Below are 16,999 nucleotides of genomic sequence, written 5' to 3'. Positions count from 1 at the left end.
TTCATAGAAGTGTCGAATCCGTTTATTTCAGCGTTTAGTTGCTGATATGTAAAAGACATCGGTGTTTTTGTTCAAATTAGTTCAGGAATTTTACCTCAATGAGTAATTTTTCAACATTTTCTGGGTTTGCTCTTCACAGGAAAAAAAACGAAGACAAAATAAGGCTTTATGGATGAATAAATACAGTGAAGTGAATAAAAACATAAACAAACAAACAAACTAACTAACTAACTAACTAACTAAAAGCTAAATATATTATTTAAACGTCTCAGTCACACACTCGCGCCTCCTTCACTTCAATTTTACTTTCGCCTTTGCCAATGCTTTTTGGCTCCACTGACTACTCGTATCAGCTGAAACTGTTGTCACCTGATGGGAAGCAGTGCATTTCGCAGCGTTTCAGAGGTTTAGTAAAGATTTCTAAATGGTTTGGGGCAAAATGGAGTAACAGAACCCACAATATGTAAGTCTTACATAATATTCATTGCCACTATCACGCCTCTTGTAATGACATTAAACAAATAAACCTAACCTACCTAAGTGTAAGACCACAGTTTCGTCGGTAGTGGTCTAGCGGTATCAAGTTAGCTAGCTAGCTGCTCTGCTGGTGTTAATCTGTAGGTACTTTTCTTTAAGCTGTAAAGCTGTCAGGAGTCGTTGAAGACCTTTGTGTATTCTTCAACTTAAAATAAGATGTGGGCTACACTTGTAGTAAAGCCCAGTAGCAGTAAAGTAGCTAGTTATCTAGTTAAAACGTGAATGCATACTTGTGTTTTGTACTGACTCAGTAGACCGAAGTCCGATTACGGCTCATTCTTATTCTTCTGTGCAGGACGAGTAACAATATAAACTGTTCTGTGGCAAGCCGTTTTTCTAAAAATGATATTTCATATAGAAATTCAAGTTGAACAAGTAATAATGTGAGAGCTGACGTGTTACATGCTGGCATATTTCTTACTTACAAAAGCTGAATTTTGACATGTTAGAATTCTAGTATTTACATCTCACTGGCATCAGGCAGATGTTTAGATTTGACAGATCATTTTAACCAGTATTTAGTGACACGTTTAGTGTATTCCAGAAGAGCTCAATGAGTAACTGGTGCTGGGTTACTGAGCTACATTTTTAAAATATATTTTATTCATTCTTCTGTATTTGTAACCCTATAGAAATGAGTTTTATATGTCTCTGCAATTCTGATTCAGGTAGATTTACTTCCAGTTTCTACAGTTTATGTGGTGGCACAAGCGTCAGCAGATATAGACATAGATCTAATTTATGTTATATTTATCAAAATTAAAGTTCTGATTTCAAGTTTGTGGATTAGAAGATAAAACTGTTTTTCATAACCTGTTTTTCTCTCATTAAAAAAACAAATGTATTTTTCTACTTACAGCAAGCTGCCTTGGGTGTGATTAGTGACTCTGCTTCACCACAATGCCTTTGACAGCATTTGTTGTCAGCGGGGTGCAGAAGCTGGTTCTGTATGAGACAAGGGCCGTACGTACTCTCATATTAATTAATAACTATGCTATGAATGAACAATAGATTTAATAATCTTCATATAGTTATTTTCCACACTTTAACCCAAACTGAGCCTAAGTGAGATTAAATACAACCTCTTTTGACTGTCGTACATTTTCTTTCTGTAGACTGCAATTGTGTGTTTTTGCATTTTGCATTGACTAGTAAGTAGAAGTTAGGGACTTCAGACCCCACTTGTATGCTCTGAATGTCAAAATTGGTTTGGTAAACTTAACTGAACCTTGAAGGCTCATGCTGCAGCCTGGGTAAATCTTTACTTGATGTACCACTAGTCATTTTACATCAAGAACACTGGATGGCAGTCTAGAGCTGCTTCGAGGTTGTGCTGAACATACAGTCCAGTCTTGGTCCCCAAGTATTCTTATAGTTTGGTATTGTGACCATTTGTCTTTGGTCCTCTCTGCGCTTTGTTCCCAAGTGTGGGTGACCATTTTTATTATTATTGCCCTTAGACTAGGGCTGAAAACTGTATCATTTTTATATTGAAATCGCAAAAGTGTGCAGTTTTCAAATTCCAAGAGCTGAATTTTTAACTTCATCCTACATTATTGAGCATTGTCTTAACAAGTGGGGAAAGTTAACATGATCAGAGGTTGTGAACTACCAGTCTGGCACTCTATATTTAGCATTTAAGCCTTAAGCCCCCCAAAAATGCATGCACTGCTCTTTTAAGGTAAAAAATAGGCCTGGACCTTACTTTATACAAAATAATCACATTTAGTGCTGTTCAAAAAAGTTGCAATTACATATATTTCCAAAATCGTTCAGCCCTAGTTGAGACATTTTGTGTCTTGGTGTTGGAGGGAAGCGGACAAAGCAGTACAGTGCTGAGGGAGCATTATTTGACTATTGTGTGAGTTTCAAATGGAGATGTGTTACAGGAAGTGTTTAGTAGGACAGTCTGTGCAGAACATATCAGCCAGTCAGTGCAGTACAATAATACTGTTATTCTCTGTCTTTTTTCAGCAGAACCTCACATTTATACAGAAATGATATAATGATGACAAAAAGGCAGTTTTTCTGGTATTTGACATTCTGTACAGTGGTGATAGGTTCAGTCACAAACACTGTGTTCCATTTTGAGCGTTATTATAGTGTCACCCCAAGCAGGCACACTGAAATCAAACGTGTGACGGCCTTGGTTTGACCAGAGACCCCTTTCGGAAGATTAAGCTGCAAAAAGCACACACTGCTGAACTTCAGTTGTTCTTCATCCATTCACATGTCACAGTCCACTTTTTTCTTCATCAAGCCCCTCATTTTCATAAGGTAACAATTTGATGGAAATAACATGCTTTCCCCTTTTTTCTTCTTAGAGATATTTTCTTGTGGGGAGTAATAATGCTCAAACCAAGCACCGTGTCTTAAAGATTGACCGCACTGAACCGCGGGACCTGGTTGTTATTGATGATAAGGTGAGTTTCTCCATACCAAATTGACTCATTTCTGTTATGTAACAGCACTTTCGAGGAATATTACACAATTACTCACCTCTGTTTTGCAAACACAGCCTAGTAGCTCAGCTGATTAGACACATATACACACAAATGCACTCTAATGCGTTTGGAGTGTTATTTGTGTTAATATGAGTGGGTAGTTGTGTGAGCAGTGGAGTGCTGGTAAAAAATGCATTACTCTGCCCAGCCTGATATTCTGAACTTTCAGCATCTATTGCGTTCATAAGATGGAGTTTCTGTGTACAATTATCACACCACAGTATGTAATCCTACTTGTATCTGTTTATTTTTTCACTGAAATACCTTCTCTCTAATTTCACATCTGCTCTCTAATTATTATAAATAATTGTGTTGAGTGGATGTTGATTTTCTCTGCGCTAGGCTAGCTAGATTTAATACAATAAAAGAATACAGATACAAGTGCATTTTTGTGCACATGTATCATGCAAAATTAAGTTTGATTTGCAGATTTCCACATTGTTTTGCATTATTAGTGCCTGAATATTGAGTCATGGGGCTCATATGTGGCTTATAATTGAGAGATTTGAGCAGTCACATGTATATGTAGCTATTTCCCAGTAAAGATGGAGGTCATGTTCAGTGCAGAGAGACAGGGCACTCATGCTGATAATGGGAATGAGACAGAGAGAAAGTGAGAAGATGTGCCTTTTTGGAATTAGTCATAGAGTTCCTTTGTAACCTGACTGGTGGCTGTGAACTGCCAGTCTTCCTCTCTACATTTAGCATTCAAACTTTAAGCCCTGAAAAATGTATGCACTGGCCTTCTTGAGGAACAGGAGGGCTGGATCTTACTTTATAAAACTATTTGCTTTTAAATTGTATTGTTCAAAAGTTGCAAATAGATATTTTCCCTAAATCATAAAGCCCTACTTGAAACATTCTCAGTCACAGAGTACTTTTCTATTGAGAGCTCTATTGACTTATCAGAATGTTCACATGTAGCTATTTCTTCTGTCTTGTTGTCAAATATTCTTCTGTATTTCTACATGCATGTAGAAATATGTACAGAATAATGAGGACTAAGCATTCAGCGGTTGTTTCAGACCAGTTATAGGATCTATGGCTGGCAAAACATTTGCAGAACTTCAGTATCAAGGTGAACATTATAAACCCTGTTCCATGACATTCTGTTTTAAATGAAGTCCAGACTGGTCTCCTGTCCTTCCGTCCCCTCTTCCCCTCCCCTCCTCAGCTACTAAAATATAGCCTAATTAACAGATTAGCTTGCTTCCTAGCTGTCAATACTTAGTAGCTCACAAGTAACGACTGACATCACTGCCCTCTAAGCGTGCTGTTGCAGAAGTCAGAAGTTAGAGCATTTACTGTCTAAATAATTTTTTTAAAAGCTTTTTTTTTTTATGAATATGTGTTTGCCTCCACCAAGCAGATTAAAACACACCCATTTCACATTGTTTTTGCATTATAAACATTATAAACATGGTTGTAAAATCTAACAATTATGGAAAATTATTGCAGTTACCTTAAATATCACATCAAAATGATTAGGACCAATTTTGTAATAATTATGACAAGCCAAGATTATTTCTCTGTGCTAAATCATCATCTCTTTTTTTGTTGTCTTTGGTGTATTTTAGCATGTATACAGTCAGCAGGAGTTGCGGGAGCTTCTGGGGAGGCTGGATCTGGGAAACCGTACAAAGATTGGACAGAAGGGCTCTTCTGGGCTTTCCAGAGCTGTGTCTGCTTTTGGCATTGTGGGTAAGGTGCTTTTCAAAATATTAAATAATTTAAATACATCATGAGTATGGTCTACCTACAATCCTGTTTAAAAAAAAAAACCAACCAAACAGAAATGCAATGATGTGCAACACGTTTAAACGCTGTATTAAAAGGGGACCCTATTTTAGTGTTTATAATTGTATTTTTGGTGATCTACTAGAATAAATTTCCATGCATCAGTGTTATTTTTCTCAGACTGTACATCTCTGTTCATCCTCTGTCTGAAATACTCTTTTGGAACTCCTGTGACTTTAAGCCCAGCCTCCTGATGATTGGCTCTGATTGGACTGCTCTCCCACTGTTCTGTTTGTCAACAACCACAGTGGTCCCTAAACATAATAGTTGGAAGTGATATATAGAAAACACATCAAATGTTGAAACTGAGAAATGTGTTTTTTTTTGGAAATATATTCCCATTTTCATGTTGATGCCAGCAACACATGAAAATGGCACAGGGCAAAACCTCTTCCTTAAACAACAGTTTGTAAGCATTTGGGAAATGAAGAGACTAGTTCCTGTAGTTTTGAAAGTGAAATGTTTTCCCATTGTTGCTTGATATATAATTTCAGCTACTCACGAGTTTGGGTCTCATTTGTGTGGACTGCAGACAGGGCAGTTTAGAACCCAGACTCTTTTGCTTCAGCTGTTGTAATATGTGCAGATTGTGGTTTGGCATTATCCTGCTGAATTAAGCAAGGCTGTCCCTGAAAAAGACATTTTCTGGATGGCAGCATATATTGTTCTAAAACCTGAATCATCCCGGATGCTGGCTTTTGAACTGTGCACTGATAACAAGCCAGATGGTCCCTCTCCTCTTTAGCCCAGAGGATGTGGTGTCCATGATTTCCAAAAAGATTTTCAGATTTTAATTTGTCAGACCACAGGACACTTTTCCACTTTGCCTCAGTCCATCTTAAAAGAGCTTAGGTGCAGAGGTCAGCATTTCTGGGTTCTGTTTACATAGTTTCTTTTTGGCATGGTCTAGTTTTAACTTACATTTATGAATGCAGCGACAATATGTATTTACAGATAGTTGGTTTTGCAAGTGTTCTTTCGGTCATGAGGTGATTTCCACTACTCAGTGCCACCTGAGGTCCCGAAAATCCCAGCCAGCCAATCCTGGTTTTCAGCGTTCTCGCTTGCATATTGTTTCAGAATTGAGTCAGCCTCTCTGGCATACTGTTTCTTTATACCCAGTCATGTTATTGACCTGTTGCCAGTTGTCCTAATGATTTTTTTTTTTTGTATTTTTGAGTTGCATAACTTTACCAGTGTGAAATATGTAGCTGTTGCATTGAAAATTAAATTACATTGAATATGTGCAAATATTTTTCAGTTTGATATTTTATATGTTGTCTTTTTACTGTTTGAAATGAAATATGTGTAAAATATGTAAATGTATTTTTACACATCGTCCCAACTTTTTTGAAAACAGGGTTATAGATCAGCTTGACCTAAAGTGCTCTGCCTGGTTTCACTGATTTCAGCCAGTGTTTGTTTTGGCTTCCTTGCTTCCATATGTCATGGTGACCTTTGGACCTATGGTGACCCAGATTTTACATAACTAATTTAACTATTAAACTTTAAAGTTTTTGACTCTTCATGACACCTACTAAGCACTAGATGTACTGTCATTTTATTGGCTACAGGCAATTAGAACAATATACTCCCTCTTTCTTATCTACCCTCACTTAACATTTTGTAGACCCCTGATAAATCTTTTGAGTCAGTTTAAATACTGCTTTAAGATGTATTTTGTTTATGCAATTTAGACTATGTCTAGTGCTCTTTCAACCTGTTGTATGTATTGAAAGGGGTTAGTAATTTCATGCATCCATCCTTTCTTCTCATCTCTGATTCATTTGCTTTCTCTTTTGGGTGTGTTTTGGGTGGAAATGTCAGACTGAACTTCGAAGGTCACTGCCAAGCAGACACATATAGATTAGAAATAGGAATGGAGGGAAGTGAAATGATGTTGTGAGGGCAGGGTCTGTGCAGTTTCAAAATGTTTGGGGTCTACTTTTTCCAGCAGTTTCTGAGTCATATTCATGTACTAAGGTAGAATCCACACCTTAGAGTGCGATCCACAAGAAGTGCTGAAGAGTTGCAAATACCAAAAAAATAGGTGGTCTGTGAGGTTGTCTGTCAAGTGCTACCTCTGTGATGTCTAACATGCTTTAGTAGCATGTAGGAATATCCTGTTAATTTCAGTAAATTTCTGCAATAAAATATGATTTGTAATGCATTGTAAGGCAGAATTAAGTTTCACTGGCAAATTTGCAAGATGCTCTACTGTCATGTGCAAAAGCCAGTAAAAACACTGTCAGCCAAATTACGTATTTGTTGATTTTCTTAATGGCCTATTCTCAACAGTGAACAAACTTAAATAAGATATTCAAATTGTAGTGCACAATATCTATTTATTATATGAGTTGCTTAGACATTTTCCAGAAATTTTTTTTATAACTTTTACACAGGTTATGTTATATATTTTATTTTTCTTCCAATATGTTAAATTAATCTAATAAACAGTAACTGTGCCTTAGAGAATGTATGCTTATTTTCACACACACACACACACACACACACACACACACACACACACACACACACACACACACACACACAAAATTTAATAAAACGTAATTTGACTAAGAGTACCCAAACTTTTACATATACAAATAATTTTAGTGGTTGATTATCATCGATAATTTAATTTATATCTTATTTAATTGGCTATATGTGATATGTTGCATACAAATAATTGGATTTGTAGTTTTTTTTTTTTTTTTATAGTATATTTAAATGTGGAACTTCGTTTTCTGTTGTCAGGGAAAAAAAAAATCTATATTGTGACATCACATATTGTGAAAAGTTCTTGATGTTTTGTAATATACATTTTTTGCCATATCACCCATATCTAATATTGAGGGCAAAAACTGCTCCAGTTTTTTGTCAAGTCTTCAGCTATGCAGTCGTGTATGTCGTTGTCACTGTTTTGCAAATATTTTCAATAGGAGTCAAGTCTGAACTGCATTTATACTCAATGATTATGTAGCCATGCTGTTTTAGCACATGCAGAATGGGCCTTGGTGTTGTCATGTGTTAACGTGGAGACTCACACCTGATGGAATTGAACCTTTCAGAAATAAATTAGGAATAAATTAATTGTCGTATAGAGATTTGTGTGTGTGTCCTTATTTATATTTGAAAAATGTTTGTAAAAGCAGAAAAGTTATGTTCAAACCAGAGAGAGCGAGAGAAACAGAGAGACAACATCAGCCGTTTGTGGATCAGCTTGGACACCCCTGTCATCAGGTGTGTGCGCATGTGCATATGATGGCAAAAAAGGTTTTTTAAGGTGGAGTGGAGAATGTGACAACCGTGTGATGCTGTAGGTCTTGACCTACATAGATTGCATTGTTGACTGTTGACACAAAAGATGTTGACTCACAGCCCAAACTATCATGTAGACAAACAGTGCTCCTGTCCTCTGCCTGCCTCACTTCGTAATTAAGCCTTACACAACCATGCTATGACATTGAACGGCTTTTCAGAGGGATTATGCTTAAAATGGTGCACGCATACATGCGTACATAACACAAGTGGAGCCTCTGAGTCTGATGTGTTCCATGAAACACTGCATTGACCTAGTAGTGACGGTCCAACTTCTGAGATTATCCATTTCTCTACAAATGATTTTTTATTTATTTTATATATTTTTGCTTATTGTCATGATGTATTTGGCCTGGAACATGGGGAAATATCTGAGAGCTTTTATTCTTTATTTATCCCATGAGCAGTAAACACTATAATGTGGCACTTTTATTAGTCATGACTAGCAAATCTGTGTCACAGCTTGCAAGTCAGACAGGAAATGAGCCATTGAGCTCTTCCACATGTAATTTAGGAGTGTTGAATAAAATAATGCTTCCTTAGAAAGGTACAGTGGTTGCAGATCTTATCTATTTTGTGTTAGGAGGATGTTTGATTGTGAAAGTAAAAACTGGGCTAGTGCTATAATGTGAAGACCATGTACTATGAGACAGCTAAAATAACATTATGTAAATAATATTCCAGGGTTGCTATTGTTTTGTACAGTCCTGTTTGTTTTTTTAAATAAACTTTAATTTAAATAGTCAAAGTAATGAAAAAAGTCACTGATGGATAATTATTTTTATAGAATGAAACATTAGAATGCTAAACTGGCACGTCTTAATCCACTTGCATTAGTAAAGTGAGGGACATGATCAAATTTTATAAGCCACTGAAGACCGCTTTCTGTTGCTGCATGCACTAAACTGGGCCATGTGGGATTTTTTGCTTGGTACAATCTAATTTATCATACAGCTAATTGGACAGCTAATTAGCCAGTGTATTATTCTTGGTAATACAGTGCCCTCCACAAATATTCACACCCCTATTAAACTTGAGCTACATGTTCTGAGAAAAACATTCTTTATTGCATAGAATTTTGATCTTTCATTCAAAATATTAACTCTAGCTTTTATGTGAAGTACAGTATTTAAAATAAAATAAAAAAAACTTACCATACTATATTTATTTAAAGGCACTTTATCCCCACTGTGAAGTATGGTGGTGTATCTGTGATATTGTTGGGCTGTTTTTCTTCCAAAGTCCCTGGACAACTTGTTAAGATGCATGACATTATGGGCTCCATCAAGTACCAGCAGATATCAATCCTAAACAGGGCCACTACTTGGATCTTCCTAAGAACACCAAAATCAGCGCTAAAATGGTTAATTGACAACAGAATAAAGTCTTTTTTCCAAGGCCATTCCAGTCTCCTGACCTAAACCTCATAACCTAGGGGATGAGCTAAGGGACAGGGTCCACAAACGTGGACCTCAGAATCTGAAGTATTTGGAGAGATTCAGTTTGGAGGAATGGTTTCAGATCCCTTACCATGTGTTCTCCAGTCTCATTAAGCCTTCTAGAGGAAGACCCAGAGCTCTTATCCTTGCCAGGGAGACTGTGCGAAGTATTAAATGAAGTGGAATCAAGAGAAAAATATTTATTTCCTGATGAGATTTATGGTTTTTCTTTCAGTCATTGTATAGTTGACAGTAGCATAGTGCTGGACGATTTTCACAATTAATTTGGTTAATTTGAATAAATGTTTTCACGCAGTGTTAGAAATGTGACAGTCAAAGTTGTACAAGTTTACATTGCTTATACTTTAATTAAAGTATCAACAAAAACTATTTAATTTTTGAAGACATACAAAAAATGCATCTGAAGTAAAATATGCCCCCTCTCACAGGTCTGTGCGCTGACTTCAGCCGTGTGCGTTAGGAAATAAAATACACAAACTATCTTCGCACTCCTCTGTCTAATTATATAGTAACATATTTCTCCGCTTTCTTGCAGGCTTTGTCCGTTTCCTAGAAGGTTACTACATCATTTTGATCACCAAACGTCGCAAAGTGGCAGACATCGGGGGTCACTCCATCTATAAGATAGAAGACACAAATATGATCTACATCCCTAATGACTCGGTGAGAGTTACACATCCAGATGAGGCCAGGTGAGTATGAGCTGGTTAGTTTGAGGATGTAAGGTTACAAGGTTATTTAAGTATTATCTCTCCCCTTCTCTTTCTCTGTGTCTCTTAATCCCTTTTGTCTTGATCGGTTTCACTGTACACTCTGTCTTTGTCTCTTGCTCACACATACACACTCTTTCATCACAAGTATAAGTCACACTAACCTCAAGTGGTAATTTGCACGTTTCTCACTCCCCCATTGTTTGTCACGGTGTATGGACATATTGATTGGTGACCTGATTTTAAGAAGCTGCCGTGGTCCATATGCTTCTTTGTGAGTAGTTCATTGGAGAGGTGGAGCAGAACACAAAGCTGTTCATTATGATCACATAAATGGCCAAAACACCATTGACTCTGACTAATGCTGAAACCATCTTGACTAATGCTGTCATTAAACTGCATAGGTGCACTTCAGTAAGAGGATAGTAATAAACTGAACAGATGATTTAAATTAATAATTGTTAATCATTATACAATGCAGATTGTGCAATAGTCTTGTGGTTTAATTGACACCAGACAAGGATAACTGTTTTATGAGGTTAATTTCACTTGCTTCATGTTTTTTTTCCATTTGAGTCTGTTTTGAATTTAACTGTTAATGTACTTACATTGTTTTATTGGTTAAAAAAACTAAAATATTTTAAAAAAAATTTATATTTAAAAAAATGTTTCTGTACCAAAATAATTAATATTACAAACAGAGATACACAATAGAAACCACAATAGAAACTGTGATTGCATATGTGAAAGCACTATATACAATACCTATACATATATATAGTGTGTATATATATATATATATATATATATATATATATATATATATATATATATATATATGTGTGTGTGTGTGTGTGTGTGTGTGTGTGTGTGTGTGTGTGTGTATATATACAACACAATACCTGTATTGAAGACTGCAGCATTTTTATGAATGGAGCTCATTATGTTCCTATTAAAATCGATTCATATAAAAAATTAGTTGTGAAGCCCCTCATTCGTTTGCCCCTAAAGGATTGTTTGGTTTCTGTGGCTGACACACTATCATTTCTGGCAGTGCTATATGTGTCATATTCTATGTGTATGACAGTATAAGTATCATGGACTGTGAGATTGTACTATGTCTATATGACCTTACTGTTTAAAATATCTTGTTTGTTGTTTGTGCTCTTAATTGAAGTACACTTGACTAAGATACAGTATTATTTATGGGGGAAGTGCAAATCAAACCCCATAGACATGGGTTTCTGTGAGCTTAAAGTGCCAGGGAGCACAGTGTAAAATGTTCAAGATGTCTTTATGATGCTAAATTATATTAAACATCCAGCAGCAGATTGCATATTACAGACATGCATTGTACATGTATATTGTATTCCTACAAGAGCCTACTTAAAAAGAAAATATCCAGGTCCCCTGGGACTTTATAGCATTTGACATTTGTGTTGTTTTTGAACACATCCAAAGAAACAAGAGCAGGCTTCATTTGGAGCTGGAATTTATATTCACATTGTTCTCAAGTGAAAAACTGCTGTTGGTTATCTTGGACACTATAAAAACAGAATTGAATGCGTAAATATTTTGTGGTGTATTAATGAAAGGCATAAACTATTTAATTTTGATGATGTAGGTTCATGTGCTGATGAATATTTCCTTTTAGCATTTTAACCATGTAGCTGTTTTTGTTTTATTCCGTGTCATCACTATGCTAGTTTTTCTCCACGTTAATGTGTTTAACGCTTATTGTGTCTCCACAGATACTTGAGGATGTTCCAAAATGTTGATCTGTCTAGTAATTTCTATTTCAGGTAAGTGCACTGTGGCGTTTGGCATGAAGCATTCAGGATGTCATGTGTCACGCCATGTGTGTATGTGCATGTGCACATGTGTGTATAAGTTTCAGGACGTCTTGTTCAGAACACAGAGTATGATTGAGTCTTAAATTAGCAGCACCTGATGTCGGAGTTATTTTGTCTGTGTAGCTGGATAAAAGCATGGAGTTGATACATATCACTGTTATGACACAGCTGATCCTTGATGATCTTAAGTTACCTTTGTGTCCGGCCTCTGCTCATGTGTACGACTGTGGACGTTTGTCCTTGTATCTGTTTTGTGTGAGTGTGTGCTTTGATTGGAGCACGTGTACTATATTTAAGTGTTGTGTGTTTGCTCACGTGTGTGTCCGTTTTTTTTTTTTCTTCCTTTTTTCTTTCTTTTCAGAGCTGTGCCCAGTGATGCTTAACTGAGGCTACTGTGGTAAAAATGCCAGTGATGGTTAAAACTCATGTACCATTACAAATGACATTCTTTCATTAATTTATTTCATGTGAACACATCAAGACACTACTACTAAATGAACATAATTGAACTTTCAATGTCATGCCAGGTGACAAAAACAAGGTTGTTCTGTAAATGCAGCTGTTGAGCTGCACTGGTTGAACAGCAGATATCGTGCCTATACAAAAAGCCTCCTAAAATAGTACAGGACATCCTCAGATCACAATGTCAGGTTTTCAGATAGAAAAACTGCATCTTGTATCAGGAAAAGCACTGTCTTGTCTCAACTCTCTTAGAAGCCTCTAAGTGCTAAGTGGCTACAAACACCATGGCATTGAAAGATAAGATTCATGTCATGTCATTCTACCATTCCGTTCTTTGTTAGATTAATTACAGTATCGTGACCAAATTAAAGATCAGAGATACTACAACCATGGCTTTCTCTGAACTGCACTATAATTAGTTTACTTTTTTGACAAAGATTAAGTTTCAACTCTGTCACTGTGTTTGCTTCATGTCGGCTTGATCAGTGATGTTTCAGCAGATCTTACAGAGATTTAAAAAAAAAAAGCAGCACTTTATTCTCAGTAACTTTAAGAAATCCAGGAATTCTTAGTCAGTCTGGGATTTGATCCCACAGCTTTCCAGTTGCTCACCTCAGTTACAACTAGGCTACACCTAAAATACCTGCCATGACTAAATTGAACAAGAATTGCTGCAGCCACAATGCAACTCTCCATTGCACTGTTTTAATAGTTGTACTAAAACATCATTCTCGGAGACATGACATGAATATGACAACTAGCTGTAGATGAAGGACACAGATATATATTTTATTTGTTGCAGGTTCAAGGCTGCCCCGATGCGTGTGTGTGTTAGGACTATGATATGTTGTTTGTTAATTGTTTTTGCGACTCCAACCTTCGCAATGCTAATATTACCAATCATATGTTCAGATGAATCCAGGCTTTTATAAATTGCTGTGTTTACTGTTTTCTCTAGTGCTCCCCAAAACCCCATGGTTGCATGCTGCAAAATATATAAAGCAGAAACAATAATTGTCCATATTGTCAGCCTTAATCAGAAACCTGAATTACTTTCTTAATTCTCTGCATAAGTGCACACTGTCCATTGCTAGAATGATATTTGATTCCTCTTTTGGTTTTTAAGCATCACAGTATTTATAGAAAAACTAAAATATTGCAGTAATACTTTTTACTCATATATTATTCAGCTGCAGTACATGTGTGACCGTGTCCCTGCTTTCTCTGCTCTCAACCTCAGAGGATCCTGGCTGGCCAGTGTGTGATGAAATATTCAGCAGATCATAGGATAAGTCCTGAAGATCAAACTGAAATTGAAATGCAAATGTCAGATAGGGCTGTGCAGGAGTTGCCTTTGCTTTTGTGTGTGTTAGCATGTGTTGTTGTGCATCAGTGAGATTGGCTAAATGTCAGGCACATCTGGTTTGTAGCATCGCTTGTTAAATGTGCAATGTCTCATCTCATTGGCATAAAGACACTTGGTGTTTACTGCTACTCCTTTCTTGATTCCCCTCCAAAGATTGGTTTCAGTGAACTATAAAATATAAATACTTAATAATAATTCACTTCTTTATACACTCTTCAATAATAAAGAGTGTTGGGCCAAAATAACTTCATGATGCTTGAAAATATTTTCATGATGCATAATATTTTGTTGTTATGAGAACAATAGTGATACATTACAAAAAATGCTTTCTGAAGTTATATATTCAATGATTTGTTAAAATCACTGTTTACTGTTCAAAACTCTTTAAGAAGGAAAAATGAATAAAACCATCGATATAAATATGTAATGATGGACTGACATCCTGTTAGATGCTTATTACAAAGCAGTTTATGCAAGTTTAACTGTGCTTTCTTTAAAGAGCTCTTTAAATACAAAATGTTCTTGTGCATGTTGCATGCAGTAGCACGTTACTGCCACTCATATGGTGATGGTAATTGTTTTGCTCAGATGTGCTATAACGAAATGCTTCTTCATGCAATAACTTTCAGGCTGAAGTTTTCTTAATCAGACGATCAATAAATCAGTTGGTTGATGACATTGGGTGATGCTAAAGCCCTATAGAATCGGTAGAAGTAAAAATCCTGCCACAAAACAATGGTATTAAATATATTGACTTATAGAACACCATTATGGTGGAAATAACCGAAATTTAAAAAATGCAAACGGGCAAAAATACATCCATGTGTGAGGTAACCAAAGGGTCTGCTTCAGATTGCAGAAGTTTCTTACAAGCCAGTACTCCAAAAGTGGACGCTCAGTAGCGCAGTAAGCTAATAATCACCTAATATGTTTATAAAGTAGTGAAAGTAATCTTAAACGTATAATAACAACAGGATGTCACTATTTTATACATTTGTCATTCTCAAAGATGCAGCTGAATAGGCCTGTGTAATTTTCTTGATATTTTGTCTACCCCAGGCCAAGAATTTCTCATTTGCAAATCAGCCTTAAAAGCACAACAACAAAAACAGCCTGTTTAATTCTGAGGGATAAGGTTTGGAAATGGACATAAAATTAATTGTGTCTGTTTGTGATACATAAAACCATGCAAGTGGTTATAAGTGGCCTATAATAATAATAATAATAATAATAATAATAATAATAAAACACATGTAGGATATGGGCTCTTGATAATTATTCAGAGTACAGGTGGATGTTGAAGATGCAACATTGGCTTACTTATTTTCTGTACACTGTAATGTATGGTTTAAAAAATATATTTAAGATCAGAATATATTTGAAAAGTTCACAGATCAGGGAAAAATTCTGATTCAGTCTGACACTCCTACTTCTGAGCATCCCTATACAGAGCAGCAACATGAAGGTTAAAGCACATCCATACACTCACACATTTTATTTAAAATGTCAGTGGTCTGTAAATTGCTTTTCACCTGACTAAAAAAAACAAATTAATCACAGGTGTCTGCAGACAAATATTGTGCCTTGTGGTTTGTGACCCTTAAAACAGTTTTTTTTTTCTCCTAGCAGTTTTTACTAGCAGTTCTGCTAGTTCCAATTTTATGTTGTGTTCATTGTAAAGTTGTTTACTTGCTAATTTTCAGATGACTGTTCTCTTTTGATCATGTGTCAATATGACCTGTAGTTACAGCTATGACCTGAGCCACTCACTGCAGTATAACCTGACGTTGCTGCGAATCCCTTGTGAACCAGCAGAAGTAGAGGGGCTCCACTCCAGCTGCAGTAAACAGGACAGCTTTGACATTTTTGAGGACGAGGGCCTCCCTACACAAGGTCTGTACCTGTTTCTTTGTTTGTCTGCCTGCGTAGTTATCTGTGTCTTTCTAAGTTTCTGCTTGTGTGTTTGTGCATCCATCCCTCTGTCTTTGTCTTTTACAAGTTCAATTCAAATTCCAATTACGTGCAAATTATCATTGCAAAAAAGTTGAGACTTTATGTGATTCAAAAAAAAGAAAGCAGTGATTTATAAATCTGTGTTTAGGTGAAAACTTCATTCCCCCCCCAATTATATGCTCATTCTGAATTGATGTCTGTACTGTCTTCCAAAAAAGTTGGAACTGGGGTAAGTTAATGCTAGGAATGTTGTCAAAAGGTTAACAAACCGTGTAAGCAGGGGATACAATAATGCTTGGGTATAAAAGTAAATATTCAGGAAAGGTCTTTATGAGCAAGGACGGGTCAAGGCTTGCCACTTTTAAAAAAGTAATACAACAGTTATAGAACAACATTCCTTATCGAGAGATTTCAAGGTCTTTCACCCTCTTCGGTGCATAATATCATTATATTAAAAAAAACATGGGGAATCTTGAGAAAAAAGTCAGGCCAAAAATAACCGAATGTCTGTGATATTTGGTTATCGTTGGTCATTTGTTTGTATGTCTGTCTGGCTTCCTGTCTTGAATTCAGTATAGTAAAGTACAGACTTTAAACTATGGCTGTATTCTAGTCATTTTACTTGACAATTTATATGTACATGTCACTGTACTTGCTATCTGAGAAATTATATATATATATTTGTCAGTAGGCACTGAGTGGTATGAGGTAAACCTAAAAAGCACATAATATAGACATAACTAACTTGGAGTTGCATCAATGTTATAGTGTAAAGTGCACAGTAAGTGTGATTACAGTAGTAGTTATGATACAAGTGAAGAGATGTAGTCTAGCAAAATGAAAACGACAAAAACTTAACATGCTGCTAAAGTCCATATATACCAATTTCACTCTGTTTGACAGAATAGAAATGTGAGGTACAAACATTAATGCACAGATTTTTTTTAAACCGTCTTTGTAAAATAGGCTGTAGAGATACCATAATGTCCTATTGTGAACATCAGTGGCTAGCTTTAGTAAAGCTGCTGTAGCTCAA

General features: G+C 36.1%; 1 protein-coding gene across 1 annotated transcript in view; it reads left to right on the top strand.

Moving 5' to 3' along the window:
* The first annotated feature begins 349 nt into the window (after window positions 1-349).
* fig4a (FIG4 phosphoinositide 5-phosphatase a) overlaps window positions 350-16,999 on the top strand; it is an 86,960-nt gene continuing 70,310 nt past the window's right edge. The window contains exons 1-7 of the mRNA XM_017723833.2: window positions 350-463; window positions 1,397-1,500; window positions 2,862-2,960; window positions 4,619-4,742; window positions 10,155-10,311; window positions 12,081-12,131; window positions 15,755-15,903. Of these exons, the coding sequence (XP_017579322.1) occupies window positions 1,438-1,500; window positions 2,862-2,960; window positions 4,619-4,742; window positions 10,155-10,311; window positions 12,081-12,131; window positions 15,755-15,903 (643 nt within the window). The 5' untranslated portion in view covers window positions 350-463; window positions 1,397-1,437. The remainder of the gene's footprint in view (window positions 464-1,396; window positions 1,501-2,861; window positions 2,961-4,618; window positions 4,743-10,154; window positions 10,312-12,080; window positions 12,132-15,754; window positions 15,904-16,999) is intronic.

The sequence above is a fragment of the Pygocentrus nattereri genome, chromosome 4 (genome assembly GCF_015220715.1).
Source record: "Pygocentrus nattereri isolate fPygNat1 chromosome 4, fPygNat1.pri, whole genome shotgun sequence".
NCBI classification, from domain to species: Eukaryota; Metazoa; Chordata; class Actinopteri; order Characiformes; family Serrasalmidae; genus Pygocentrus; species Pygocentrus nattereri.
The sequence above is the reverse complement of the archived record's forward strand: the minus strand, read 5'-3'. Positions and strand labels throughout refer to the sequence as shown.